The 27,756-nt window shown below is 39.5% G+C and overlaps 3 protein-coding genes and 1 pseudogene across 4 annotated transcripts; 1 reads left to right on the forward strand and 3 right to left on the reverse strand.

Annotated features, from left to right (window-relative positions):
* Positions 1–13,647: 13,647 nt before the first annotated feature.
* Positions 13,648–16,557, forward strand: LOC121754191 (monosaccharide-sensing protein 2-like). Its single transcript, XM_042149547.1, has 7 exons — positions 13,648–13,744; positions 13,830–13,881; positions 14,016–14,104; positions 14,188–14,748; positions 14,831–15,732; positions 15,845–16,032; positions 16,112–16,557. The coding sequence occupies exons 3-7, from the start codon at positions 14,026–14,028 to the stop codon at positions 16,536–16,538; spliced, it is 2,157 nt and encodes a 718-aa protein (XP_042005481.1). The 5' UTR covers positions 13,648–13,744; positions 13,830–13,881; positions 14,016–14,025; the 3' UTR covers positions 16,539–16,557.
* A 106-nt stretch (positions 16,558–16,663) lies between these two features.
* LOC121754192 (protein MULTIPLE CHLOROPLAST DIVISION SITE 1-like) lies at positions 16,664–19,045 on the reverse strand. Of its 2 annotated transcripts, none has more exons than XM_042149549.1 (5): positions 18,857–19,045; positions 18,493–18,690; positions 17,716–17,882; positions 17,115–17,502; positions 16,664–17,020 (listed from the first exon to the last, which is right to left on the reverse strand). In XM_042149549.1, the coding sequence occupies exons 1-5, from the start codon at positions 18,902–18,904 to the stop codon at positions 16,829–16,831; spliced, it is 993 nt and encodes a 330-aa protein (XP_042005483.1). In that variant the 5' UTR covers positions 18,905–19,045; the 3' UTR covers positions 16,664–16,828. The 2 variants fall into 2 exon arrangements, with proteins under 2 accessions (XP_042005483.1, XP_042005482.1); XM_042149548.1 differs by having other exon boundaries at positions 18,493–18,753; positions 18,857–19,044.
* A 700-nt stretch (positions 19,046–19,745) lies between these two features.
* Positions 19,746–22,625, reverse strand: LOC121754690 (annotated as a pseudogene).
* LOC121753585 lies at positions 22,477–24,688 on the reverse strand. Its single transcript, XM_042148797.1, has 5 exons — positions 24,505–24,688; positions 23,932–24,049; positions 23,444–23,540; positions 23,154–23,240; positions 22,477–22,853 (listed from the first exon to the last, which is right to left on the reverse strand). The coding sequence occupies exons 1-5, from the start codon at positions 24,563–24,565 to the stop codon at positions 22,716–22,718; spliced, it is 501 nt and encodes a 166-aa protein (XP_042004731.1). The 5' UTR covers positions 24,566–24,688; the 3' UTR covers positions 22,477–22,715.
* Positions 24,689–27,756: the final 3,068 nt, after the last annotated feature.

Consider the following 27,756-nt stretch of genomic DNA (forward strand, 5'->3'; position numbering starts at 1 on the left):
CTCTCTAGCAATGAATCTTGATGGAAATCCGCCAAATTTCGGCAAAAATCAATACCCCGACTTCCCTCAATACCCCAACTTCCCCTATACCCCGGCTTCCCTCCCTACTTCAGCAATGCCTGCGTCAAAACTCATAAACCTCTCACCCCTCAAGCATCACAAAATTACTACCAGTATTGCTATGGACGGGGTTATGACCTGCATTTTGGAGACAAAGTTTATGGCCAAGCATGCTCGGTGTTGGAAGTGATAGCAAAGGTGATCAAGCCACATTATGCAATGCCGAGTTAATGAGTTTTGCTGATCAGTGTGTGATAGCAGAATGTGATGCACAAGAGAAACATCTCACTAACTCCACACGAGCCAATGTCGTGAATGAGACAAGAGTGAGTGCAGCGTGTGGTACACGAGAGAAGCCAATCATCATCCTCGCACGAGCTGCAGCTGTGAATGAGCCAAGAATGACAGCTAAGGTGAGGACTACCCTTGTACTTGGAGAGACGTGTTGATCAAAGGCATGAAGAAGAAATATGATTTGCAGAGTTTGTTTTGATTAAGAATGTAAATCATCTTTTAGTTTAGTACGAAGTTAATTAGTGCAAGATTCTAGATGATTCGAACGTTGAGTATATGTAAGGAATCTTGTTACATTGTTAATCAATGAAAAATATCATGATCTCTCTCTAAACACATTGCTAGTTTTTGTCTTTCTTCTTCATGCTTCTTTTCACTCGGTACCCCAGGTTGGAACGAATCCAACATTGTTCAAGACTTTAGCAGCGACGAGTACGACCTGTCGGACATGCAACCATCTCCACCCAAGGAGGATCCCACTCCCCGCGAAGGGAAGGGGGCCGAGTCGTCTGAGCATGCGCCCCTACGGAAGTAAAAGAGGGTGAACTACACCCCTGTGAAGTCAATGGCCCTGGCTCGGTGTCGGATCGACATTTTCGAGGACCCGATCGTGTCCAACATGCAGTCGAAGGTTGGGTTCATGAAGAAATTAGTCACCAATATCCGAAAGAAGCATCAGCAAAGTTACATGCTTCACCAATCCTAATGCGGTGATGTTGATGTTTCATGCTTGAGGATACCGAATCCTAGTATCAGAGAGTACAATACACAAGCCATCCTCCAAAGAAAACCCCCCTCTCTCTATATCAATCTTCCAATCAAATCTAATTATAGCATTGTTGGAGATTGTAACTGAGTGAAGTATAGCTAAAGTGCATGGGAGCAATGGTGAGGAAAGCTACACACAATCGAAGGAAGCAAATTCAAAAGTTAGTTGGGAGCCAACGGCTACTAGCCGTTAGGATTTGTTAGTTAGTGGAAGTTGAGCTCGGTTTGAGCTTGGCTCTTGCAACCGATCAAGAAGTGTAACTACTCGTTCACTTCATTAGTTTTGTGATGAATATAGATAGCAGATGTAGAGTTAAAAGTAGTCAGTTGATGGTCAATCATCCTTCTTGAAAAGCAATAAAAGGTTCCTACAATTTTATCCCAAGAAAATATACTTTCTTTCTTCTTCGGTTCTTGTTCTTGTCGATCAAACTCTATTGTTACAACAATTGGCGCCGTCTGTGGGAAGGCGAGTTGATCGATCAAGTGTGTAGAGATGGCAGCGAGGCTCGAGGCAGAGAAATTCTCAGGCAAGAATGACTATGGCATGTGGAAAATAAAAATGCGGGCGGTTCTAGTGCAGCAAGGGCTTGCAGCGGTTCTGACTTCGGCTGAAGCAGATGGGAAAGCGAAAGCGCCGGCACTAGATGAGAAAGCACAGGCTAAGTTCGATGAGATGCAGATGAAGGCTCATAGTGCTGTCATTCTATGCTTAGGAGACAAGGTTTTGAGAGAGGTACAAGGGGAGACCACTGCTGCTGGAATCTTGAAGAAATTGGATGAAGTCTACTTAGCAAAGTCTCTGGCTAATCATTTGTACATGAAAAGGAGGCTTTACTCCTATGGCTTCTCTGATGATAAATCCATAGTGGAGCAGCTAGAGGACTTTTGCAAAGCTGTAGATGATTTGGAAGCAGTGGATGTGAAGATGAAAGATGAAGACAAGGCGATTCTGGTCTTGAATGACTTGCCCAGCTCTTATGATCAGTTAAGAGATGCGATTCTCTATGGAAGAGACACTACTATAAGCTACAATGAGGTTTATTCTGCACTCAAGGCCAAGGAGCTGCAGAAGAATGGCTCTAGAGGGTCGGAAACACCATCAGAATCCCTGAATATCAAGAAGTGGAACAGGGGAAAATTCAAGAAAAGGTTCGAGCAGCCGAAGTTTGATGCATCTGGTGTGAAGGAGAAAAGATCTTGCCATTGGTGCAAGAAGCCTGGGCACATCAAGAAGGATTGCTATGGATGGAAAAAAAAGATGGCATCCGAAGGCAAATCACACACTAACATGATCAGTAGTGATGGTGAAGATGCGGCTGAAGTAATTAATGTGGTGGATAGAATTGAAAAGGGTTCTTGGATAATGGACTCTGGGTGCTCGTTCCACATTTGTCCATATAAGGAGTGGTTCCATAATCTTGTTAAAGCACACGGATCAGTATTGCTTGGAAACAACAAAGCATGCGACATCACTGGGATAGGGAGCATAAAGCTCAGACTCTCTGATGGCTCAGTCAAAATTCTTTCTGAGGTAAGGTGCATACCCGAGGTGAAGAGGAATCTGGTATCATTAGGGACCCTTGAGAGAAAGGGATACTCCTTTGTGTCTGAGAATGGAGAAATGAAGGTGATCAAAGGGGAGCAAGTCAAGATGGTTGCTTACAGATCTGGGAGTCTGTACTATCTGCAAGCTGCTGTGATTGTTGGTGAATCTCATGTTGCAACCATGAGTGATCTGAGGAGATGGCACCTTAAATTAGGCCACCCTGCAGAAGGAACACTGAAGGCCTTAATCAAAGGGGGTAAGATTGAAGTTAAGTGCCAAGAAACTATGGAGAAGTGTGAAGATTGCTTGTTAGGGAAAGCCAAGAAACTGTCATTTCCAACAGGTAACCATACTTCATCCTCCCCTCTTGATTATGTTCATTCGGATTTATAGGGCCCATCTCCTGTCAAAAGTCTTGGTGGGGGAAGATTTTATATGTCCATCATAGACGACTTCTCCAGAAAAGTGTGGGTCTACATTCTAAAGGAAAAATCTGAAGCATTCTTGACATTCAAGAATTGGTGCAAGGAAATCCAAACTGAAAAAAGGGCAGACTCCAAAGATTCTCAGAACCGACAATGGCTTGGAATATTTATCCAAGAATTTTGATGCATTTTGTAAGGAAATGGGCATCAAGAGGTATAGAACTGTGCAAGCTAATCCTCAGCAAAATGGCAGTGCAGAAAGGATGAACCGGACCTTGCTAGAGAGAGTGAGGTGTTTGTTGTCTTCTTCGGGTATTGGGAAGAAATTTTGGGCAGAAGCTGTGAGCACAGCTGCTTACCTGATCAATAAGTGCCCTTCCTCGGCCATTGGTGGATCTATTCCAGATGAAAAATGGTATGGCTCAAGCTCAGATTACTCCAAATTGAAGCCTTTTGGCTGCAAGGCGTTTGCACACATTAAGCAAGGCAAACTGAATCCAAGAGCCTTGGATTGTGTGATGATTGGTTATCCAAGAGGAGTAAAGGGGTATAGGCTGTGGTGCTTGGAGCCTAACAATCAGAAGATCATTATTAGCCGAGATGTTGTATTTCTTGAGGAAGATATGCCATTCTTGATCTCTAAGAACCATGAAAGGCAGACTGATAAAGAAGATGAGATCACTGATTTTGATTTGCCACCAATAGAGAGCCAAGATTCTGGAATGGAGTCAAGTGAAGTAGGTGGAGCTTCTGATGTTCAACAAGATTCAGAGAATGCTAATCAAGTTCCATCAGATGATCCCCAAGAGCAGCAGACTCCAAAGATTCTCAGAACCGACAATGGCTTGGAATATTTATCCAAGAATTTTGATGCATTTTGTAAGGAAATGGGCATCAAGAGGCATAGAACTGTGCCAGCTAATCCTCAGCAAAATGGCACTGCAGAAAGGATGAACCGGACCTTGCTAGAGAGAGTGAGGTGTTTGTTGTCTTCTTCAGGTATTGGGAAGGAATTTTGGGCAGAAGTTGTGAGCACAGCTGCTTACCTGATCAATAAGTGCCCTTCCTCGGCCATTGGTGGATCTATTCCAGATGAAAAATGGTATGGCTCAAGCTCAGATTACTCCAAATTGAAGCCTTTTGGCTGCAAGGCGTTTGCACACATTAAGCAAGGCAAACTGAATCCAAGAGCCTTGCAATATGTGATGATTGGTTATCCAAGAGGAGTAAAGGGGTATAGGCTATGGTGCTTGGAGCCTAATAATCAGAAGATCATTATTAGCCGAGATGTTGTATTTCTTGAGGAAGATATGCCATTCTTGATCTCTAAGAACCATGAAAGGCGGACTGATAAAGAAGATGAGATCACTGATTTTGATTTGCCACCAATAGAGAGCCAAGATTCTGGAATGGAGTCAAGTGAAGCAGGTGGAGCTTCTGATGTTCAACAAGATTCAGAGAATGCTAATCAAGTTCCATCAGATGATCCCCAAGAGCATCAGTTGGGGAGAGAAAGACCAGGAGAGCAGTCAGAAGGCCAGCCAGATTTGATGACTATGAGATGTTATATTATGCTCTCCATGTGGCTGAGGAGTTGGAGTCAACTGAGCCTACCTCGTACACTGAGGCTGTAAATGGGCCAGAGAAGGATCATTGGATCCAGACTATGAAGGAGAAGATTGAGTCTTTAATTAGCAACAAGACATGGATTCTAGTGGATAAGGCAGCTTCCAGAAAAGTGATTGGGCGCAAATGGGTGTACAAGAAGAAAATTGAGGGAGCTGATGCACAAAAGATAAGGTACAAAGCAAGACTTGTTGCTAAGGGGTTCAACCAAGAAGAGGGGGTGGACTTCAATGAGATTTATTCACCCGTGGTCAAGCACAATTCCATCCGGATTCTATTGGCAGTGGCTGCAAAGCAAGGATGGGAATTGGAGCAGCTAGATGTCAAAACGGCATTTCTAAATGGAGATCTAGAGGAAACCATTTATATGAGCCAGCCACAAGGATTTGAGGTCCCTGGATTAGAGCAGAAAGTGTGTATGTTAAAGAAAGTATCTATGGACTCAAGCAGAGCAGCCGTCAGTGGTATCTCAAGTTTGGAGAGAGTTTGAGTAAACTGGGGTTTGCTAGATCTTTATATGACAGCTGCGTGTTTGTGAAGAAGCAGAAGAATAAAGGGCCCATCTATCTTCTTCTATATGTAGATGATATGCTCATCTCAGGGCCAGATATGGCAGAAATCATGAAAGTGAAGAAGCAGCTCAGTTCTGATTTTGAAATGAAAGATTTGGGGAGTGCAAGAAGAATTCTTGGAATGGATATTCTCAGAGACAGAAAGAGTAAGAGACTTTGGTTGTTCCAGTCTGATTATGTTCATAAAATTCTTAAGAAATTCAGAATTGACAACATGAAATGCACTGTAACCCCAATGGCTATGCATTTCAAACTGACCAAAGATCAGAGGGCCAAGTCAGAGGAAGAGAAGAAAGAAATGGAGTTGGTGCCTTACTCCAATATTGTGGGTAGCTTAATGTACTTGATGATTTGCACAAGGCCGGACCTTGCTCATGCTATAAGCACTACCAGCAGGTACATGGCAAACTTCGGGAGGCAGCATTGGAGTGCTCTTAAGTGGACACTCAGATATCTTGTTGGGGCAGATAAGCTCGGGATTCTATTCTCTGATGAAGGTGGAGTTGAGGAGGAGCCTTTGGTGGGGTATTGTGATTCAGATTATGCAGCAAATCTGGACACAAGAAGGTCCCAGACAGGCTATGTTTTCACATTGTTTGGATCTGCAATTTGTTGGAAATCTAGTTTGCAGAGTGTAGTTGCTCTATCTTCAACTGAAGCTGAGTATATGTCTTTAACATCAGCAGTGAAAGAAGGAAAATGGCTACTCGGTTTGATAGCAGAATTTGGGGTGCAGCAAGCTAGTGTTACAGTTCATTGTGACAACAATGGAGCTTTGTGTCTTGCTAAGCACCAAATGTTCCATGAAAGGAGCAAACACATTGATGTGAGACTACACTTCATAAGGGATGAGGTGGAGTGTGGTCGAGTGAAGCTGATGAAGATAAACACAGCCCATAACCCGGCGGATATGCTTACAAAACCACTAAGTAAGGAGAAGTTCTCTTACTGCTGCAGGTTGGTCAGAATGTGTGTAGTAAATGATTGAGCAGCTTCATCAGTTAAGGTGGAGATTGTTGGAGATTGTAACTGAGTGAAGTATAGCTAAAGTGCATGGGAGCAATGGTGAGGAAAGCTACACACAATCGAAGGAAGCAAATTCAAAAGTTAGTTGAGAGCCAACGGCTACTAGCCGTTAGGATTTATTAGTTAGTGGAAGTTGAGCTCGGTTTGAGCTTGGCTCTTGCAACCGATCAAGAAGTGTAACTACTCGTTCACTTCATTAGTTTTGTGATGAATATAGATAGCAGATGTAGAGTTAAAAGTAGTCAGTTGATGGTCAATCATCCTTCTTGAAAAGCAATAAAAGGTTCCTACAATTTTCTCCCAAGAAAATATACTTTCTTTCTTCTTCGGTTCTTGTTCTTGTCGATCAAACTCTATTGTTACAACAAGCATGAACTATGGTAGAAATTAAAGCTTATTACACAATACACAGGATGAGCATATTTAAAATGAGAGGCAAACGGCAGTGGAGGAAGAAACATAACTTGATTGAGATAGATTCCTAGATTGTTTTAAAACCGTTTACATCACTGGACCAGCATTATAATTATTAATTATCACATACCATTTTCATCAGCATACAACAGACTTTAACCAAAAGGTGCACGTTCAACAATCCCGAAAAGCTGCATCAGGAAAGACACCACAAATTAATTTAGTATGATTGGGGAAACTTGGCAAAACAGAAAAATGCATGTCTAATTTTTAGTTTCGGTATCATATCGATTAATATTGACAACTACTAGATCATTTCAAATATGAGTTTCATAAACCAGGATTGCAGGCATTAGCGTAAAGTAACACAATTATCAAAGAAATGATCACAAAATGGTTAGTCTCAAATCCTTTCAGTGAAAAAACTCTGTTCCTCTTTAACTACCAAATAGCAATAAGTGACAGAATAAGAGAAGGAGATTGAAACAATGCGACAGCCTACAAATTTCCCAAATCAATCGGTATCATCATTTCTTATGTTATAAGATCATCCCTGTGCGTATTCTTAGGCCATCCACAGTGGGGCGCCTGCGCGCCCTAAAGCCCGCCCTATGCACCGCCACGTCAACATTTTATCCTCATGCCCTTCCACCTGCAGTGGGGCGCCCTAAGCATTTTACTATTGTTTTATTAATTAATTTAAATGTTTTCAAGTATATAAACGCAAACTTATTAAAAAACACAACGATTAACTAAGAACGGCAAATAATTCATTGATTATAAAAAAAAAAAGTTACACGAGTTAGAAATAAAAAAAAATGACTATCCTACAAAAGCCCCAACTTCCGGCTCAACTCATCGCTCAACCTCTGGAGGCGCTCAGCTCTGGCCGGATCCGTACACTTCATAAAAGCATTGTGCGTATCCAACAAAGTCCGCGCCATCGAGGCCGTTGCCAAATCCGCATAGGCAAGTGTCGCCGCGGTCGTGGTAGGGGTCGGGGTCAGGATCGGCGATGGGGGGGGCCGAGGAGGATGTCGCCTTCGCCTTCGCCTTGTTCTTCGCAGCCTTGACGCCTATGGGACGCTGCCGGGAGGACATCGGTGTGCCGGAACTCTCTTCCTCCGTGCACGTCTGGTTGAGGTACACCGGACGAGTTCCGCTTTAACTGGTCGTGTAACCACCAGTGTCGGTGGTCTTCGACCTCTTCGCCGCACCGGTGTGCAGAATCCCGCCTTGGAACTTCTGCTTGTCCCTCAAGAGCGCCCAGATGTTGAAATGCTTGAAGTCGTCGTACATGGACTGGTACGACAACAGCGCTATATCGCGCACGTCGCTCAAGCTCTCGCCGCTTCCCTGATCCCTCGAGCAATTCTGGTACTCCGCCGCGAACAGGTTGACTTGCTTCTTCACCTGATCCCAGTGCTTGCGGAGCTGCTCTCGTTGGCGCTTGTACGCTCTCGGCGGCTTCGCCTTATTGTAGAGCTCGGCGATGCGCTCCAAGTACGCGAGCTGCTTCTGGTTGTTCGCGAATATCGGGTCCTCCGATATATCCACCCAACAGCTCGCCAAGACGAGAGTTTCATCCGGCTGGTAGTTCGTACGGTCGGGGGCGTACTCTTCATTCGTTGCCGGAGGTGGCAACTTGTGCGCGCGGTGCTTGGTCCGCTTCTTTCTGGCGGAGGGGGCGGCGTCCGTGGCGGAGGTGGCACGACGGGAAGCGGCGGCAGGGCGAGTTGGAGACGGCTCCATGTCTGAGAGACCGTACGAATCCGTACTAAAGTCCGGATCGTACTGCGTGTTGGCGTCGAACGACCGATATTCGCCAGGATGTGTACTTGGCCACCGTGCGACATCTCCAAACATCGGGCTACTAGGACTTGATTATCCATCGGAATCTATTTTATTATAGCGTAATTTGAGAGTTGAAAAGTGAGAATCGAAAAGTTACAAATGAAAAGTGAAGCCGGGTGTATATATATAACAAAATTTTTGAATTTTAAAATTTAAAAAAAAAAACTAAAACGCGTTGCATCGTCCGCGCCATCGTCCGCGTCGCCCACAGTGGGCGGACGATGGCGCGGACGATGCCCTATCGTCCGCGCTTCTTCCGCGGACTAAGCGTCGGGTGCGGACGACGCATCGTCCGTTGTCCGCGGAGCCACAGTGACGGACGATAGCGCGCCCAATGCATCGGGCGCGCTATCGTCCGCCCCACTGTGGATGGCCTTAGTGTGGTGTGGTGGAATCGAACGGTTAATCAACATAACAACATCTCAACAACTTTTTCAGGAGCATATAAAATTCCATGTTTCAGCGAATTAACCTCCATCCATATCATAAAGCCCTGATTATTCGACTATCACTGAATAGAATATCTAAGATTCGAGGCACCAAACCTAACCAAAATAGCCTTAAGAAAGTGAACGATCCTGATTCAGATCCTGATCCTGAATCAAGTGGATTTTGATTGAGTTTTTACGCGCAACGAATCAGTCGGCGAGTAGACAAAGGCGGCGACTATCATCACCGGAAACAATACATCCTTTGTCAGCGCCGCCAGCTTGGTGACCATCGTGTTAAAAAGTAAAATGCGGAAAATAAAACTGAAGAACTCTTGAAGACTACATTTTTATTGATTTGAATTGTTCTTATTGATACATAGTACCTCCCTATTTATAGGACTAGAGAAATAATGCACCTAGGAACTATATTTATTGGAACTCTATATTATAAATGATATCTTCTCTTTCTAACAGGTTGTGACTCCACACTTTCTCTTCCCAACATACTTGGGACACTCAAGTTAACTTTCCAACACTCCCCTTCAAGTTAAATATCGAGTTTTTTCGACACTTAACTTGCACAATATTCGTTTGGCTAAATAGTTTATACTCATATTTAGGAGTCATTCACTTTTCATTGATAGTTTATGCTCGTATCATAGAGCTTCTTCAATTCATCATTGATAGTTTATACTCGTATCAAGGAGTTATTTTTTTCATTGAAAGTTTAGACTCGTTTCAAATGAGCTTTTTCATTTTTCTTCATTGAAAGTTTAGACTCGTTTCAAGGAGCTTCTTCAATTTTCTGTTGACAGTTTTAACTCGTGTCATAGAGCTCTTCAATTTTTGGTTGGCAGTTTTAACTCGTGTCAAGGAGCCATCTTAGATAGTTTAGACAGTTTTAGCTCGTATCTAGGAGCCATCTTAGATAGTTTTTGCTCGTACCTAGGAGCCATCTTAGACAGTTTTAGCTCGTATCCAGGAGCCACTTCGTTTTTTTTTCTGACTGACAGTTTTTACTCGTGTCGAAAAGCAATCTCAGATAGTTTTAGCTCGTTTCCAGGAGCCATCTTAGACAGTTTTAGCTCGTATCCAAGAGCCATCATAGATAGTTTTTGCTCGTATCTAGGAGCCTCTTTAGACCATTCATCGGACCATTCCAGCTCAAACTATGAGCCCATTTTTCATTTCTTTTCTTTCTTTCTTGAGCCTGATAACCACTAGGCACAAATTTAAGACGTCCGAACTCTGCGGAGCTTCTGCTCATTTTCTGACGATGAGCATCTCCCATCACAACTCACTTCGATTTCTCCTCGACATTCTTCAGGGCAGTCACCGCTCGAATCACAGCTAAATTTCACGGCTCCTCCACTTCTGATGCATCTTCTCGGCGATGTGCTCCTCTGTTTTTTTTCTTTTTCTTTTTTTCTTCTTTTTTTTTCTCTTTTCTAGCCGGCAACGCCTCCTTTCTCAGCGTCTGTTTGTTCCTTCGTCGTTAGCTACTTTCGCCAACCAATGTTTCTCCAACAGCGGTTCTTCCCAGCCTTGTCGCAGTAGTGGTTCCGTCACGGGCTCCTTTATCTAGGAGGCATCTCTACGGCATCTGCTCGATCACCACCTCTCCCTTCTTGGCGGCCCATATGTCTACCCCTCGCCATTCACTCGCTTTCTCCGGCCGACATACATTTGGAGAGGGATTGTTCGGTCCGATACTTTTCTTCTCCCCTTCGGCCGGACAAACCGAGGAATCATTCTCGGTTTTCTTCTCTTGGCTGCAGCTGAGTGATACCGCTCCATCATCGACCACCAACTAAGCTCTTTCATTTGGTCTCCATCTCAGAGAGCCGTTCTCTTGTCATGGCTATCATCTTTTTTTTATAACAGGGCTCGCATCTACAAACCCCTCCAGTATTTCTGGACGGCAATCCCTCATTCCTCGTCGCCTCTTCTGCTCGTTCCTTCCTCCATCAATGCTTCTCCAGTAGCCTTTGTGACCTTGCTATTGCCTCTATCGTCAACGGCTCTTGGCTTCCTGAGCGTTCCCAGACTGAGGTGAAACGAGCTCCACCTGACTCTCATCGTGCTCCCTTCTTTCTCTTCTCCAACCCCAACACGTGGAGCCGGCTAATGGGTGGAGGCTTTCGGCCTTCTTGATGCCCCTCGTCTTTACCGGACTGCAATGACCAAGACATCGAGCCTCTTCTCGGTTATGGATGATTTGTCTTGCTTTTCCCGGCCTTCTTCGACAATGGGTGAAATCATCCGACAATTGTAGTGTTCGGTCGCTGGCTCGCTCTTCCACTAGCCACCTCATTTTGGTTTCTCCGTGGAGGCTTTCTAGCTCTTCTTCCACAGTTTTTCCTTCACCGGCTGTGGGTGGAACTATCCGGCAGTGGAAGTCCTCTCCCCCTCGGCCGGACGTTCCTTGAATACAGATTTTTCTCCAGATCTAGGGCTCGCTGCCATCTCATGATCGGCGCTCCCACCGACGTCCAATCGACTCTTTCTTGCTAGTTCTTCGTTGGCTCCTCCGCAGCTTTGACAATAGAGGCCATCATCACGTTGCTGCTGTCGGGGTCGCCGTTGCTTGCGGTCTGCGCCGTCGGCAGGAGCTGAGCAACCGCTGCTTGACTCGCCGAGGTCACCCCGTTGCTGCTGTCCATATTAGTTCGGGCAGCCGCTGCCCGCCGTTCTTTGTCTTGGCAGTCCCGTTTCCTCCAAAACTTGATAGGAACTCGGAATTGTTTTCTTTTGTCTTGATTTCTTGAACAAAAATATGGGGTGGAGAACTTTGTAAATTGTGGGAATGTAACAGTAATTCCTTCACTAAGCAGAATAGCCTATTGATATGCAACCTTTTTTTGGGGATTTTTTGGGTACAAGAATCCGATTGAACATTTTCCCTTTTTGTTTTTTTTTTTGTTTTTGAACAAACTAACGATGGATTGTTAGCTGCTCTGATACCATATTGAAAAGTAAAATGCAGAAAATAAAACTGAAGAACTCTTGAAGACTACATTTTTATTGATTTGAATTGTTCTTGTTGATACATAGTACATCCTTATTTATAGGACTACCTATTTATAGGACTAGAAAAGTAATGCATCTAGGAATTATACTTATTAGAACTCTATATTATAAATGTTATCTCCTCTTTCCAACAGGTTGGGACTCCACACTTTTTCTTCCCAACCTACATGGACACTCAAGTTATCTTTCCAACACATCGGCTGTCCTCGCATCACCATCTTCTTCAACCTCTGCTGTTTTTTAAAATGAATCATCTGAGAACAAACAATTGAAATTTTTTTTATAAACTGTATTAGTATAACTCCATTAAATTGGGGTTTTATTTTGTGTGACAAATTCATAATTTGTGACTAATTTAACTCTATTTTTATGTGGGCGATATTATTGACAATTCTCCCTAGTGTTGTAAATATAAATTTCAGTTTTCTACTTAATGGTTTAAACACTAATTAATAGTATTATTAAAACAAATATTATCATATCGAAATCCAGTTTATGTTAAACAACTTTAGCTATGTACTGTTTCCTTTGCAAATAAAACCTATATAGTTTCACTGTCATGAATCAAATTCGAATCTCAACTATATAGTTTTTCTCAAATTCCTTCATTATTTAGGCCAACAAAATTGAACCCGTATGTGCCTATCTCAGTCCCACAATTGCCACTAGATGTTATGGTTAACTTTAATGTATAATGATTTCGCTATCAACATATTTATTGCACCTGGCAAAGGATGCTCACTTTGATTAAACATTAATTATGAATCTTAATTATTGGAGTTGAATTTTTCTTGTTTTAATTTAATGGGTCTTGTTTGCCGATTATTGGTTACTTTCTAGGTGCCCCAAATTATATGGTACGTGTGCTTTTCCTTTTTAACTTCTATCTACCATGTCACATTATAAGCACTTGTTAAGTATATCTATATTCCTAATTGATATTATTAAACAAGTACAACACATAATAATTAATAGTAACATATAATGTGATTTTAAAAATTTGACAGAGTAAGATAGACTGTGTTTCGAGATGGAATTTTCATTAAATCTCCCTTCTTAGTATTGGTGGAATGTGATAAACATATGAACAATTTTTTTTTATTTTCATTACATAAATATCAATCAAATGAATAGAATGGTAGTATGAATCACATTCCATTCAATCATTCAAATAAGGCTCTCAATGTTTTGAAATAACTAGTTGGAATTGAAACCAATATACTAGTAGTACTTAGTCAAATGTAGTAGTATTACATATTTTAAGGATCCAAAAGGAGAAAGCGATTTGATTACGATAAACACCCAATGATTCTCATGCACCTCGTACCATCCTCTTTAAACAACAATGGAAAATGAACATCACTAGTTTACAATGATGAACAATCTTAAAAGATGAAAAATGGTATGATTTTTTTGGCAACAAGTGATGAAAAATTGTAGTAGTAGTAGTAGTAACTTCTTTATTCACAAACTCACTTACCAACTTTTCCTGCAGCTGCTGTCATTTTATCAATCCCTCTATTTATAATCCGCTATAAAAAGTTTCCTAATTTAATCATAGTTGTAACAACAGATTCAAGTATTCCAAGTTACGATTCTTTCACAGTCCTGTTTTGAGGCTTCTGTTTGATTAGTTCCTCGCTCATTTTCAGCAACTTCTCTCGAACCATATGTTTCTTTCTCATAAATAAAATGGTTTGTTTCAATCAAATTCTTGCTACAACCTAAACAATCTTTTATTGCCTTAATTTATTTATTTTCTGCCCTGATCCGATTATAGTTTGAGAAGCTTAAAGGAAGTAGATTTCCAATTCAAGCGCCTCTCTGTTCGAGTTAGTTTTTCTTCATTCATCTCCCAAATTCATTAGAATATGTTTGCTTCTTCTCCAGTTTGTGTAGCTTGCTTGTTTTTTCTTTTCCGGAATGTTGATTCGTAACTGAATTTTTGTTACCTTTGTGATAGCAGATTAGGAAAGATGAAAGGTGCTGCATTGGCAGCCATTGCTGCTACAATTGGCAACCTTTTGCAGGGTTGGGACAATGCAACTATTGCAGGTTATTATTTTCTTATCTTCAAAAATGGAACTTATACTTAGGTATATGAACTTTATAGTAATCCATATTCCTAATATGTCTAGGAGCTGTAGTTTACATAAAAAAAGAGCTCGAGGTGGGCGCTGCAACAGAAGGCCTTATTGTGGCAATGTCTCTTATTGGAGCCACAGCCATCACCACTTGTTCGGGGACGATCTCAGACATGGTTGGACGACGTCCAATGCTCATTCTGTCGTCTACCTTTTACTTTTTAAGTGGCTTGATAATGCTGTGGTCTCCCAATGTCTATGTCTTGCTTCTAGCTAGGCTGTTAGATGGTTTTGGTGTCGGACTTGCTGTTACTCTCGTTCCCCTCTACATATCCGAGACAGCCCCTTCAGAGATACGAGGCCTTCTGAATACCCTTCCTCAGTTTGCTGGAACTGCCGGGATGTTCTTGGCCTATTGTATGATTTTCGGGATGTCCTTGCTGCCTTCCCTGAGCTGGAGGTTGATACTCGGACTTCTTTCAGTTCCTTCTCTTGTTTATTTTGCGTTGATGGTCTTGTATCTGCCTGAATCTCCCCGCTGGCTAGTGAGCAAAGGGAAGATGTTGGAGGCCAAACGAGTTTTGCAGAAACTGCGCGCTAGGGAGGATGTTTCCGGTATGTTTCTATGCGGTTTTCAACTTGACCTTCGAAAATAGACAAATACTATGACCTTTGCTGTTGTTATTACGATTTGCAGGCGAGATGGCTTTACTTGTAGAAGGTCTGGCAGTTGGTGGCGAGCCTTGTATCGAAGAGTATGTTATCGGTCAAGCAGATGATGTAGATGAGGACCATGAGGGACGCGATGATGAAGACCATATCAAGTTGTATGGACCGGAGGAGGGCCTCTCGTGGATAGCAAAGCCAGTCACTGGTGAAAGTCGTCTCAGTCTAGTCTCACGGCAAGGGAGCATCGTACATCAAAATGTGCCTCTTATGGATCCTCTGGTGACACTCTTCAGCAGTGTCCACGAGAAGCTGCCAGAGGCGGGGAGTATGAGGAGCATGCTTTTCCCCAATTTTGGCAGTATGTTTAGCACTGCAGAGCCTCAAGATGAGGATGAAGATGAAGAGTGGGATGAAGAGAGTCCACAGAGAGAAGGCGAGGGTTATGCATCGGAGGGTGGTTGTGTGGAGTCCGACAGCAATCTGCAGAGCCCGTTGATCTCACGCCAAACTACAACCATGGAGAATGGATTCATCCCTCCTCATTCCCATGGAAGCATCTTGCAAGCGAACAGCGGCACAGTTGGTAGCACGGGTATTGGCAGTGGCTGGCAACTAGCATGGAAATGGTCGGAAGGAGGAGGTGAAGATGGAAAGAAAGGGGTATTCAAGAGGATTTACCTGCACGAGGGAGCAGCATCTGGCACGAGGCCTGGCTCTCTCGTCTCACTCTCCGGTGGTGGTGATTTCGGCGAATACATCCATGCTGCAGCTGTAGTAAGCCAGCCAACTCTCTATGCAAAGGAACTTGTCGGACCAGCAATGGTGCATCCTTCACAAGATACTTCAAAAGGGCCTCTTTTGGCTGCTCTTCTCGAACCAGGCGTTAAACGAGCATTATTCGTTGGGATCGGACTTCAAATGCTGCAGCAGGTACTGCTGATTAACTTCTTTTTTATGATCTATATGCATTGCAAGATTATCTAATCTCAGCTTTAGTTCATCTCATGTTTCACACGGCCTTATCTTCATGGTGTCTGTTTAGTTCTCCGGCATCAATGGGGTTTTGTACTACACTCCTCAAATCCTCGAGCAAGCAGGGGCCGGTGTTCTCCTCTCAAATCTTGGGATCAGCTCAGACTCCTCGACATTCCTCATCAGTGCGCTGACAAACTTATTGATGCTTCCGAGTATTGGTGTTGCAATGAGGCTCATGGATGTCGCCGGAAGAAGGTCCCTTCTCTTTTCCTTCATTGTCAGTGTTTTTCTCGAACTCGAGAAGTGAATTTTTTTTGTGTTCTTGTATGTTCAGGTCATTGCTACTTACCACGATTCCCATCCTAATAACATCACTCGTTGTACTGGTGATTGGGAATGTGTTTGATTTCGGCGACGTGGCTCATGCAGTTATCTCAACTGTGTGTGTGGTGATGTACTTCTGCACGTTCGTGATGGGGTACGGGCCAGTCCCTAACATCCTATGCTCAGAGATTTTCCCTACGAGAGTCCGTGGACTCTGTATTGCAATATGTGCCCTTGTTTTCTGGATATGTGATGTCATTGTTACTTACACGCTCCCTGTGATGCTTGGGTCCATCGGCTTGGCTGGTGTTTTCGGGATCTATGCCATCATCTGTGCCATCTCATGGTTTTTCGTGTTCTTGAGGGTTCCGGAGACAAAAGGCATGCCATTGGAGGTCATCACAGACTTCTTTGCTGTGGGAGCAAAGTTTGAGTGACAGAAATGCAGCTATTGATGGTATGGTGTTGGAATGATATGTTTTGAGTTGGTGTAATCTACTATATTTTTGTAAAATAATCAGACTGTTTTATGAAGTTGATCTAACAAATCACTCAAAAGATATATAGCATAAGAATTATCATCATCTTAAAAATAATGTACATAGAAACTCAAAACCTGCAACAGTGTTACATCTGAATAATATGTACATTAGATCGGATTTTGGACCTCAATATTCTGATGGAAATTTCATGTTGGCTTAGATACAAAATTTGACGCATTTACTCTTCAAGGATTCTGCAACTCCTCAGGTAGTGGTTTGTTACCAGAAGGGTGATCGGATGGAGAAGCACTTGAGCCTGATTTAGGAGTTGAGATGTTATGCTCGACTTGATTCTCCGACTTCATATGGGACTTCAATGGCCTCTCGAAATCTCTGGCTGATGCAGGATCTATCACTAGTTTGCCCAGTTTTTGATCCTGCATCACTCAAAATCGAAACATAAGCCCACCAACGGTCTATTTCTTGTATCTAGCATTGAAAATAAGTGCAACAATTCTATAAGATGCTTACATTCTGCAGTGCTTCAAGCTTCCTCTGCAGGGCTTCATGCTCTGCCTGTATACGGAATGGCACTCCATGCTTCTGATACACATTTGTTTGAGCCAGACCTTCATCAATATCACTAGCAGTTGTCGCAAAAGGATGGTTTGCAGGGATCCATCTGACAGTATCAGGGTCTACATCAGAAGGTATCGGATCACCTTCCTTGAGGAATACAGTTGGTCTCTTCCACTGATATGCACGAGATCTTCGTTTCTGATGTACTGTTTGTAGCTCATCTGTAAGAGTCACAGGTGCAAGCCGGTACACTTTTCCACACATTTCAACAGTTGAATTGCTTTTGCTGACCTTCACCATAGGGTTGTTAAATGGGTCCTCATACTTGAGAGGTGTGGAGCTGTGGAAAAGGAAAAATCAGAACATGAGAAGACCAAGACAAAGAATTGGAGACATTAGCTTCAACAAGCAAAAGGTATGAAAATCTTCAGAATATTTTAACATGCAACGGAGGACTCCCAAGAACCAGAGAAAGAAATGTGCCAGAAATTGAAGCTTAAAACTATGAAATCCTAGAGCTCAATCTCAATGGAAAAAAGTTAAAGAGTCATACATGCCTCTTCTATCTGATCTAAGCTGTCCACGTCGGACAAGATCAGCCACAGAGCCTGGACGCCGGTCACTTGACCCTTTTGCTGCATAACCTTTCACCACAACAACTAGCATGGTTGCTACAATGCATAATCCAATTGTGAAGTTCATACCAGAAAGTTTTCCAATCTGCCAAAACCAAAGTCCAAAAAACAAAGTGGGTAAATTTTCAGCAAGAAACGAGAATCACATCCACTACCTTATGTATGGTATGCAATAATTGATTTGGATGTAAAGTCTAGCTTGCTCGAAATTTAAAAATTTTTGAGGTTAAAAAGTAGATTTTCGACCATCAATATTGATAAACATAGAAGCTTATTTGGTGCATTTGAGTAGTACCCATCCTACACTTTCCTCTCTTGGCTGGAGTAACAAAAGAAGCTCTCAAGTGGTATTACAGAAAAGTATAATGAAAATAATTAAATTTTTAAGAGATGTAAACAAAAATGTAAATAACCATATATGGTATATAACGTCGACCAATTGAAACATCCAGTTCATCTAATGAACTACTCCATAATATATGCAATTGAGCTGTTCATATAGTATGTAATTGAGCTAACACATGAATAGCAGCATCGCAATCCCCAATCTAAACATGCCTAACTACATATGTAACCTCATTTGTAATTTAGTTTGGAAAAAAAAATTATAGTTCCAGATACCAAGATAATATGTCCAAGTTCCAAGCCACATGATTGGAAAGGCAATTCATCAAACTACTTTATAATTAACTCACCGGGAAGGCGAACACCGGTAGAGAGCCAACTGATTCGTGCAATTTGGCAACTATATTTTGATGTAGCTTTTGCTGCCTCTCGGCATAATCTTTCTCGGAGCTCTTGATGACAACGGCGTCGTTTCGGAGGCCACTGTCAACGTCAGACTCCATTGCTTTCACCACAAACTTTCTGTATGTAACTCTCCCGTTTGAGTACTTACAGGTACAATCCAAACCCAGTTCCGGCCAAAATTGAAGTCCATTCCGAAAATTCCGAAGCTTTGTCAGCGAATGTGAGAAATTCCATATTAGAAAAAGAAAACAGAGCTCAAAATGCGAGCACTGAAAATGTAATTGCGAGAGCGCCTGAGAGCTGACTTACAGGAAGAAACGACGGCGAACGCACGGGTACTGCAGCAATGGAAGCCATTTCTGGTATTGCTGTTACTGGCGGAGTGGCAAATCGGATATCATTGTGCAAAATGGCGATAATTTAGGGCAAATTGAGCTGGATCGAGGAAGCTAATTTGGGGAAAAAAGAAATCGGATATCAATTGATTTGACGCGTTATAATAGGCCCGATGGGCCTTGCTTTCATGAACGACGGCCTTTGTAGTGATTTATGTATGAGATAAAAAAAAATATAAATAAAATTTGTTTACAATTAAATTAATTGATACGTGAAATGATTAATTATGAGATATAATCTAATCTTGGTATTATAGAGATAGACCAAGATACATCGTCATGAGCTATACTTTTGATTTTTTATAGATATTTACTTTTGTTGATGAGGAAATTAAATTTTATTAGAGATGTATATTTACAAGAATTGTAACACAATTAATTAACATATTAACACATCTAAAGTGAGGCCATTAATATGAATTAGGAATACAGTTATGATTGTTGTTAAATCCCAACATCGATAATATTGTTTGACATAGAAGTACTCCATACCTAGTGCAAATTTAGTTAGCAATGAAGCCTTATTTTTCAGCTTCCATCAATAGGCTTATTCAAGCTAAATGCACAAAACATTGACATAATTCTGTTAAATATAAACTCGAAAAGTTGGATGACATTACATTAACAGCCAATCTGTTAATTTTCAGGGATTCTAATTTCAAGAAACTAATGATTTTACTAAATCTCAACAATTAAAAGATGAGTGCATTTCAACCTATCAAGAATTTTGTAAATATTTTTGTTAGAGAGGATTATCTATAAAGCGAAATTATTAGCAAGAGTGGATTTCTCAGAATTGAATCTTAATTTCATAGATATTATGTTTGGAGAAATGATTAAAAAAGAGTTAATTCTGTAAGTTGGTGAATATATAAAAGATGATAGGAAAAGTAACATTAATTCCTATTATTGTTAGTACACTAATTTATAATAGATTGGCGATGAGGTTCGTCTAGTTGTTGAGTTAAGGCTGAGTAATCCTCTTCACTGCTGCCTTGCATATTTTGAGGCTGAATTGAGCGTTGTCTGTTTTTCCTCACTTTTTTGTGCCATGCCTTCAATGCCTGGGATGTTTGATCATCAAAGATTCCCCTTTTCATGTGTGATCCCATCTGAGAATATAATATACCTCAAACTTAACTACAACAATTCAGTAGTACTTTAAATTGAGAATGCACATTGTGAAGAGAATTATTACCTGTGTAACAAGTGCATAAAGTGGAAGGGTAATGTAGCTGCACATGATGTTAACTGCTACTCTGCTCACCACAACATAATATAGGTTAACCATAAATTCATGTTACAAAAATGTGTTTCGAAAGCAAGACTGACCCTATGAAGACTCGGAGAAGAGCGAGTCTGAAGTAACGATGAAAGCAAGAGTGCAACCCGTATTCGTACTGATAAATCGTACAACCTCGGGTTAGATAGATAAGAAACAATAGGATGGAGAATGGAGAAGAGAGAGAGCTTCGTTACCGTTATCCAGAAGAAGTATGTGATCTCAAATGCATTCTGTCAATCAGTAAGAAAGCAAGAAATATTAAATGAGACTGAATTCGTGGTGAAAGATGTAAACAGAACAAACAGCATAAGTAGATGAAACAATTAGACCTGAAAGAGAGTAAGGTGGATAAGATGAAGTATTAGCTCAGGCCAGTTAAACCAAAAATGATTTATCCGAAACTTGCACAAGCGGGATTCCTTGCACTACAGCATGCCTTTCTTGGATTTCAATAGCCATTCGGCTTATGATCGCTTGTAGCTTCGTGCCAACTGCTAATATTATCTTCACCCCAACCAACAAACTTAAGTCAGTTTTTTTCTATATTTATATACTTAATTAGAGGATGAAGGATGATGTGATGTTACCAAAAGAGGCATTATTGACAGCCAAAATAGAGCCAGAGATCCTGTAACCAAGCAGAAGATATTATATATAGAAACATGAATATATGGATGTTTTATTAGTAAAGGATAATAAAGGAAGCACCTTCAACATTCATAAGTAGATACAACATTGCAGCAAACCACAACAAGGGCTTGAGAGTATTACCAAACCATGATTATGACAGAGGCAAAAAAAGATAAATGAGCTCATATATTGACAGACAAAGAGGGAGGAATCGTACGGGACTCCTACAACCACTTTGAAGTCGTCCTCCAATGACCTTTTCACATACTTCTGAAAATTAAACCTAATTCCAGGAGCCAAATGCACCTGACAGAAGTTCGTCATGATTTAGAATCATCACTGTTTGTTTGAAATATCTGTGTTAGCTAACAAATGATCTTCAACAACTCACGGAGATGAAACCATGGCGCAGAGTCAAATAGTCAGCTCTACGAACTGACCATACCATGTGCCGGAAAAAGCAGCCCTGAAAATGTTGCATTATACTTATGTAAAATCCTCAGTTACAACAAACCTGCATTGGTACTACTAGAATTCCTAGTTTATATCCTTACGATGTAAAAGAGAACGTTGTTTGTCATCCAAGAAGCAGCATGGCCTTTGACAAAAGATGTATCTCACGCAAATCTGTATGAAGAAGAATCTGTGGAAACATATCTAAATCAATAGAAGTGGAAATAACTCAGCAGCATCAAGATGCATATAATTTGCTGTTTTCACTAGCAAAACTGAAGGACTGTGTTTGTTAACTCAATACCATTTTTTTCAAATTCAGCTTCGCATTCTTTTTCCCATGCTTTCCATTCGCGAATCTGCTCCCATGAATAAGACAGAGGAAATAGTATTAAACCAACAAGGAAATGATCTTTACTGATCAAAGAGGGAAATTATACGACGGAATGCCATATAAATACCTTCACCCTCCCCAGGCTCATTGTTATGGCGCTGCTCAACACGTGGAATACTGCCAAAAAGAATATGAATATGTGGAGCTGATGGAGTCCATTGCTCGATATAAGAGGCACATATCCCTGTGTCAATGAAGATGTATGTGGTAAAAGTTCATAATTTAGATCGTAGTTTTATGTATGAATTTTTTGTTATGCAAGTATTAGATGATGACAATAATTGCTAATGGAATCTAGATCGTAGTTTTATGTATGAATTTTTTGTTATGCAAGTATTAGATGATGACAATAATTGCTAATGGAACAAAAGTTCATAATTTATCAATTTATTACATATTTTGTGTTGTTTTTTTAACTACATTTTTTTATGTTTCAAAAAAGAACTATAATTTGACCAACGATAACATATTCTCTCCGTTCCTTAAAAATAAAGGCTTTGGTGACCGCACATATTTTAATGTGAAAGAGAAAGGAGAAAAAAAAGTCGAAATAGTACTAGGATGAAATCATTACAATCAATCTTGTCTTGTCATATTCTCTTTTGAGTTATTATAATCCATGATGCAGTTTCGTTTTACAAGTTAGTTGTTATATGCTTGTTTTTAATTCTTGATGTATATGTAAGATCACCTTCTTGGCTCCAGCTTTGATGTGGTTTCCTATTCCTGGACAATAAACAAAAACACCAAGTGCCCTGCATTACTCACATTGTTCATCAATAAAGAAGATAAGGGAGTGACATATATAAACATGGGTTTATATACAACTGAAATGACCAATACAAGAGGTTATTAGACAGTGCGACTCTCGACATCCATCAAAATCCAGAAAACTAACAGCAAATAGCACTTGCATATCATCTCTTAAACCCAGCATTCGTAACACATCAAGCAGTGAAGAGAGTACTATGACCATATGCCTTAGAGGAAAGGTTGTACATGTTGGCAGTCTTAGATGAGAGCCTCAGCATCATCTGAGCTCACTGCAGCTCCATTTGGCGGCTGCTCTTCTGATCGCAACTGAGTGGATACATTATCTATGGCATCGTTCAGTTGTGCAATCTTCTCCGCCAGTTTCTTGCGTTGCTTCTGCATATAAAATATTTGACATGTGTGTAATTTAATCGGACGGAAAGCTCATTAGACCTCATGACACTACACATTACAGTTAAATCAAGCTTCAATAATTTCATTTTTCGTTCTAAGAAGGTTCGAATATCTATCAACAGAAGGATATAAGCTCTACTTTAGAGCTTCCTAGTTAACAACTGATTTTGCAAGCTTTCTCAAGCAGAACATATTTTTGAACGGCAATGTCCATGACTCCGAACCTAGTTAGTCTATAGCAATTAATATATAAACAAGTGCTTGTATTAGAAATATACAAACCTCCAAGGCCTTTTCTTCATCATAGATAAATTTTGGCAGCTTTTTCATGAGATCCTTTTTGTCAGATCCATTTAAAGCCTTGCTGATCTGTCGAATATTGGATAGAGTAGCCGGATGTCATTATACAATTATCTTCAACACTCTATGCAGCAGAAAAGAACGCACTGCATAAAACTTGTAAGGAACATCTTACAGACCAGCACTTACATAAGAGTGAAGGACTAAGACAAACATGCATAGGAGAATAAACAAGTGATAATTCATCAAAATACTTTTGTTTTGATCATCACCTGAGGTGCAAAAACACATCCAAGTGTCCCAACAATTAATCCCCCTAAAACAAAGCCACTGAAAAAGATGCTTGCACTGCCTGGTCTTCCATCATCACTGCCATAGGATGCATAAAACTAATAGATATATTCAGAGCCATCTCACAAGTATCTAAATCTAAAGGAGAAAAGCTGTAGTCTTCCTGTAACTGGTGTCATTTAAGTACTTATTTCATTAATCTAGTTCTCCTTATTCACAATATAAACTTTATACCGATGATCTCAATTATTCTTATTTGGTGTACGCTGGCGAAATTATAAACTGAAAAAGAACTGCATACAGTAGCAAGTTTAGAGAAACTCAGAACGAATTAATATAAATGAAGTGCAAATGCAATGCAATAACAGGGCCTTGGTATCAAGAGAGGGTTGGGGGAACAGAAGCAAACTGCTAATGACAAATTTCATTACTTCCATATTTACAGCAATAGTAAATTGAGTTTAAGTACCTATAACTTGCTTGAACTGTGAGTATCCTTTTGTGGGTGGATGGTCTCTTGTTGCCCTTAAAACTCAAGGCCAAGTTAGTGGGTCTCATAAACTGATCAGCAGACTTCAAAGAAGAGCCTAACACAAACGGAAAAGTTGACCATTTTTACAAGGTAATAATATCAATAGGTGGTGAAGATAGGATATTTAGCAAGAGTAGAAGAACGATTGACACAAAATGGCTGCAACATTCATAATTTGACTCTATCATGTCTATTCAACATAAAAACAGAAGTCCATTTCATTCCTAGTAATCCTTCAAAGTAATACTCCTAGTTACAGTACAGCTAAATACATGAGAGTACATTTAACTCTATATATGGATCAATCATATTCATATTAGTGAGGATTAGGCTTCTCTCAAAAGCAGATAAAGCAATCCTTGAAAACGCCAGTAAAAATTTCAAAATAAGGTAGTAAATTCATTGAAATAATAGCTGCAGCAAAACTTAATTCAATACAACTCCATCATCGCAGATAATGAAATCAACAAAAAAAATAGCAATTGAAACAAAAATATCCCGTGGATTTACCGGGAGATAAATCGATTGCGGGGCTCCTCGATATCACAACAGAATTGGATAAAGACGCCATTCTGAGAAGATTCCAGTAGCAAAGGAGTTTGAAGTGCGATGAAATATAGAAGGAAGAAAGGGGAGTGTCTACCTCCTCTGTTGGCAACGATGAAATCGAGGCTTGTAAACCATTTTTATGTTCATATTTATAAATTAAAAAAGTTGTTTTTTCTATCTTTGAATGGCTGAAGCCTCTTCTCAACTGGATAACATTTTGTTTTAATTAGATACAGAATTTTATTTGCTCTGTTGAAATGAATAATTTATACGATTTTAAATTGTATTTCTGACTTGTATTTGATTTAATTGTAGCCAATTATTGTTTCGTGAAGTGTAAACTAATTTAATTGTAGCCATTTCATCTCTAATATCACAAATTTTGGCTCAAATTTGTCATTTTTGATTGTCCACAAAACATAGAGCACATTTAAAAGGGAAAGTTTTCAACAACTTATCTCTTACTTATTTCTCTCTCTCTTATTAATAATATAGACCTCACATTCCACTAACACTACTTCTCTTTTACTTTTTTCCTTTATCTCTTACTTTACCAATTTCACATTAAAACCCGTATCATTCACAATGTGTCCTATTTTTCGTAGACGGAGGGAGTATTAGTTTTATAATAAAATATGAGTTGGAATGAGTTAGTGGAGTATGGGGTCCACTACCAAAAATAGAAAAAAAAAAGTGAAATGTGACAAATTTTGTGGGATGGACGAAAATGAAAAATATGTGACAAAATTAAAGGGACAAAGGGAGTATCGTTTATGAATTTAGAAGTTGATATGTACTCCCTCCGTCTGCGAAATGTTGTCCAGTTTTTCCATTTTGGTTCGTCCGTAAAATGTTGTCCACCTTGCTTTTTTTTCTATTTTTGGTAAAAGGTCCCCACTTTCCACTAACTCTTTACACTCACATTCTATTATAAAACTAGAGAAAAGATAAATTAACAAAAATTGTATATACAAAATGCCCTTAAATTTTAAACCGGTTTTTATTTAAACCGGTTATTTTATTAGCTATTACTATTTCTTTACTTAATTACCCTTTTGTTATATTAGTAAGGTTAAATCACTATTAAATTACATTGATGAAAATGTGAAAATATGGAAGATCACTCCAACAAAATATGGCATTAGTGCTGCATCTACTTCATGTTCGTTCTTATTTTTGGTGGAATTATATCATGCTGCAATTATTTCTTATTCTTAGATGACACTCAAACATTCTAAAATTGAATATAAATATTATTATTTAACAATTTTAAATTGTTTTTTTACACAAACTTATGAAAAAAAATAGACAAAATTAATTTTTATTATATATTTGCGAAAAGAACAAGACATAAAATACATAATTTCCCACTTGGCCACTTATTCATATTGAAATTTACAAAATTATAAGAACACAACGAAAGTAAACATATGAACACAAAACAATAATACTCCGTACTTTATAATTTAAATTAATTTCATATATCAATTTAAAAAAGTTAAAATGAGAAAATGGACACCGCAGGCTATAACATGACTTATGCTATTACATTACTATATGTCAATTCTAAATTATATGAATAATATTGTACATACATATGTCATTTTTATAACTTGGAATTTTAAAGATTATGTAATAATAAAATAATTGGATGCAAACTACCATAATTATTTTTTTGGATGATGACACTAAGAAATTAATATACACATGGTCGTTTTTATAATTAGAATTTTAAAATAATTGGATGTGAATGACTATTATATTATTTTGTATTTCGTTGGATAACACTAAGAAATTAATTATATATAAAAAAAATTAATTATATATGTATGTAGTCGTTTTTCTAAGTTATAAATGTAAAGATCATTTAATAATAAAATAATTAGTGCGAAAGATAATTTATAAGATATTTTAGTTTGTATGGAAGAGTTTAAATTTAGTTTAAATTATTTAAGAAGAAATTATGCAACTAATGTAGATTATCTACATAATTTACATAATTTAGATTGTTGGGTAGATTTTAAATATTGAGAATAATGTATATTATCTACACAATTTAGCTTGTATGGGGAGAGTTTAAATTTTGAAATAGGAATGAAGAAATATCCTCTTTTTAGTTAACAGAAGAAGAAATTGTGCCATTATTGTTGTATACTACTATTATTTACCTTATTGAATAAAAATTGATTAAACTGAATTGATTATAAATTATGCAATTAATTACTGAAGATTCAGTCAATCATTTCCTAAATGAATGTAACGGTTGATAGTGGAAAACTTAATTAATCTTTCCTAAATGATAATAGAAGGGCAATTATGTAATACAAGATATTAATTAATAATTATAACTTTATTTTATATATAAAATACCTAAAATCTTCAAAATTGTATACATAATTTTTTGTTAATTTATCACTACCCATAAAACTAATACTCTCTCTATCCCGCTTTAGCAGTTCCAGTCACTTTTGAGCACTCATTTTATAAAAATGATAATAAAAAGTTAGGCCATTCACATCCTTGTCTCAATACCGTCTCTTAACCGTCTCATCCCTTCACTATTCATGGGCCACACTGCACTTTTTTACCCCATCTCTTAACAAAGAGATAGCGTCTGCATCCCTCCATCTCTTAATCATCTCATCCCTTAACTATTCATTCAATTTCATTTTTTATTTTTATTTCCAACAAATTCAATTAATAAAAACACACTTCATTAAATAAAAGAAAATTACACTTTAAAATTCTAAAAAAAACAAAAAAACACATAATTAAAATCCTAAGAAAATAAAAAAAAATACATAATTAAAATCCTAAAAAAATAAAAAAAGACATAATTTAAAATATTAGATATTAAAAATTGCACCCTTAAATTATAAAAACTACTCCGCCGGCGAATCATCCCCCGAAGGCGGTGGCGGTGCCCTCAAGCTAGGTGGAGGCAGAATACCAAGTTGATTTGCCAGATACTCAATGTCTGCAAGATGGGCTTGATATTGGGGAGGCGTCATGCGGGAAGTGTCGGCCATCGTGGCAGTGAAGTACATGGACATTAGGGAGGACGGCGGCCCTTGGGAGCCTGTCTGGCTTGATTCGCCTCGGCCTCTCCCCCTCCCTCTAACCGCCTTCGCCGCCTTGTTCCCTTGCAGCCGACGTCGTGTACCGGAGGAGCCCCCTGCATCGGATGTCAGGAACTCAACCTCTTGTGAGGCG

This window comes from Salvia splendens, chromosome 11 (assembly GCF_004379255.2).
Source record: "Salvia splendens isolate huo1 chromosome 11, SspV2, whole genome shotgun sequence".
NCBI classification, from domain to species: domain Eukaryota; kingdom Viridiplantae; phylum Streptophyta; class Magnoliopsida; order Lamiales; family Lamiaceae; genus Salvia; species Salvia splendens.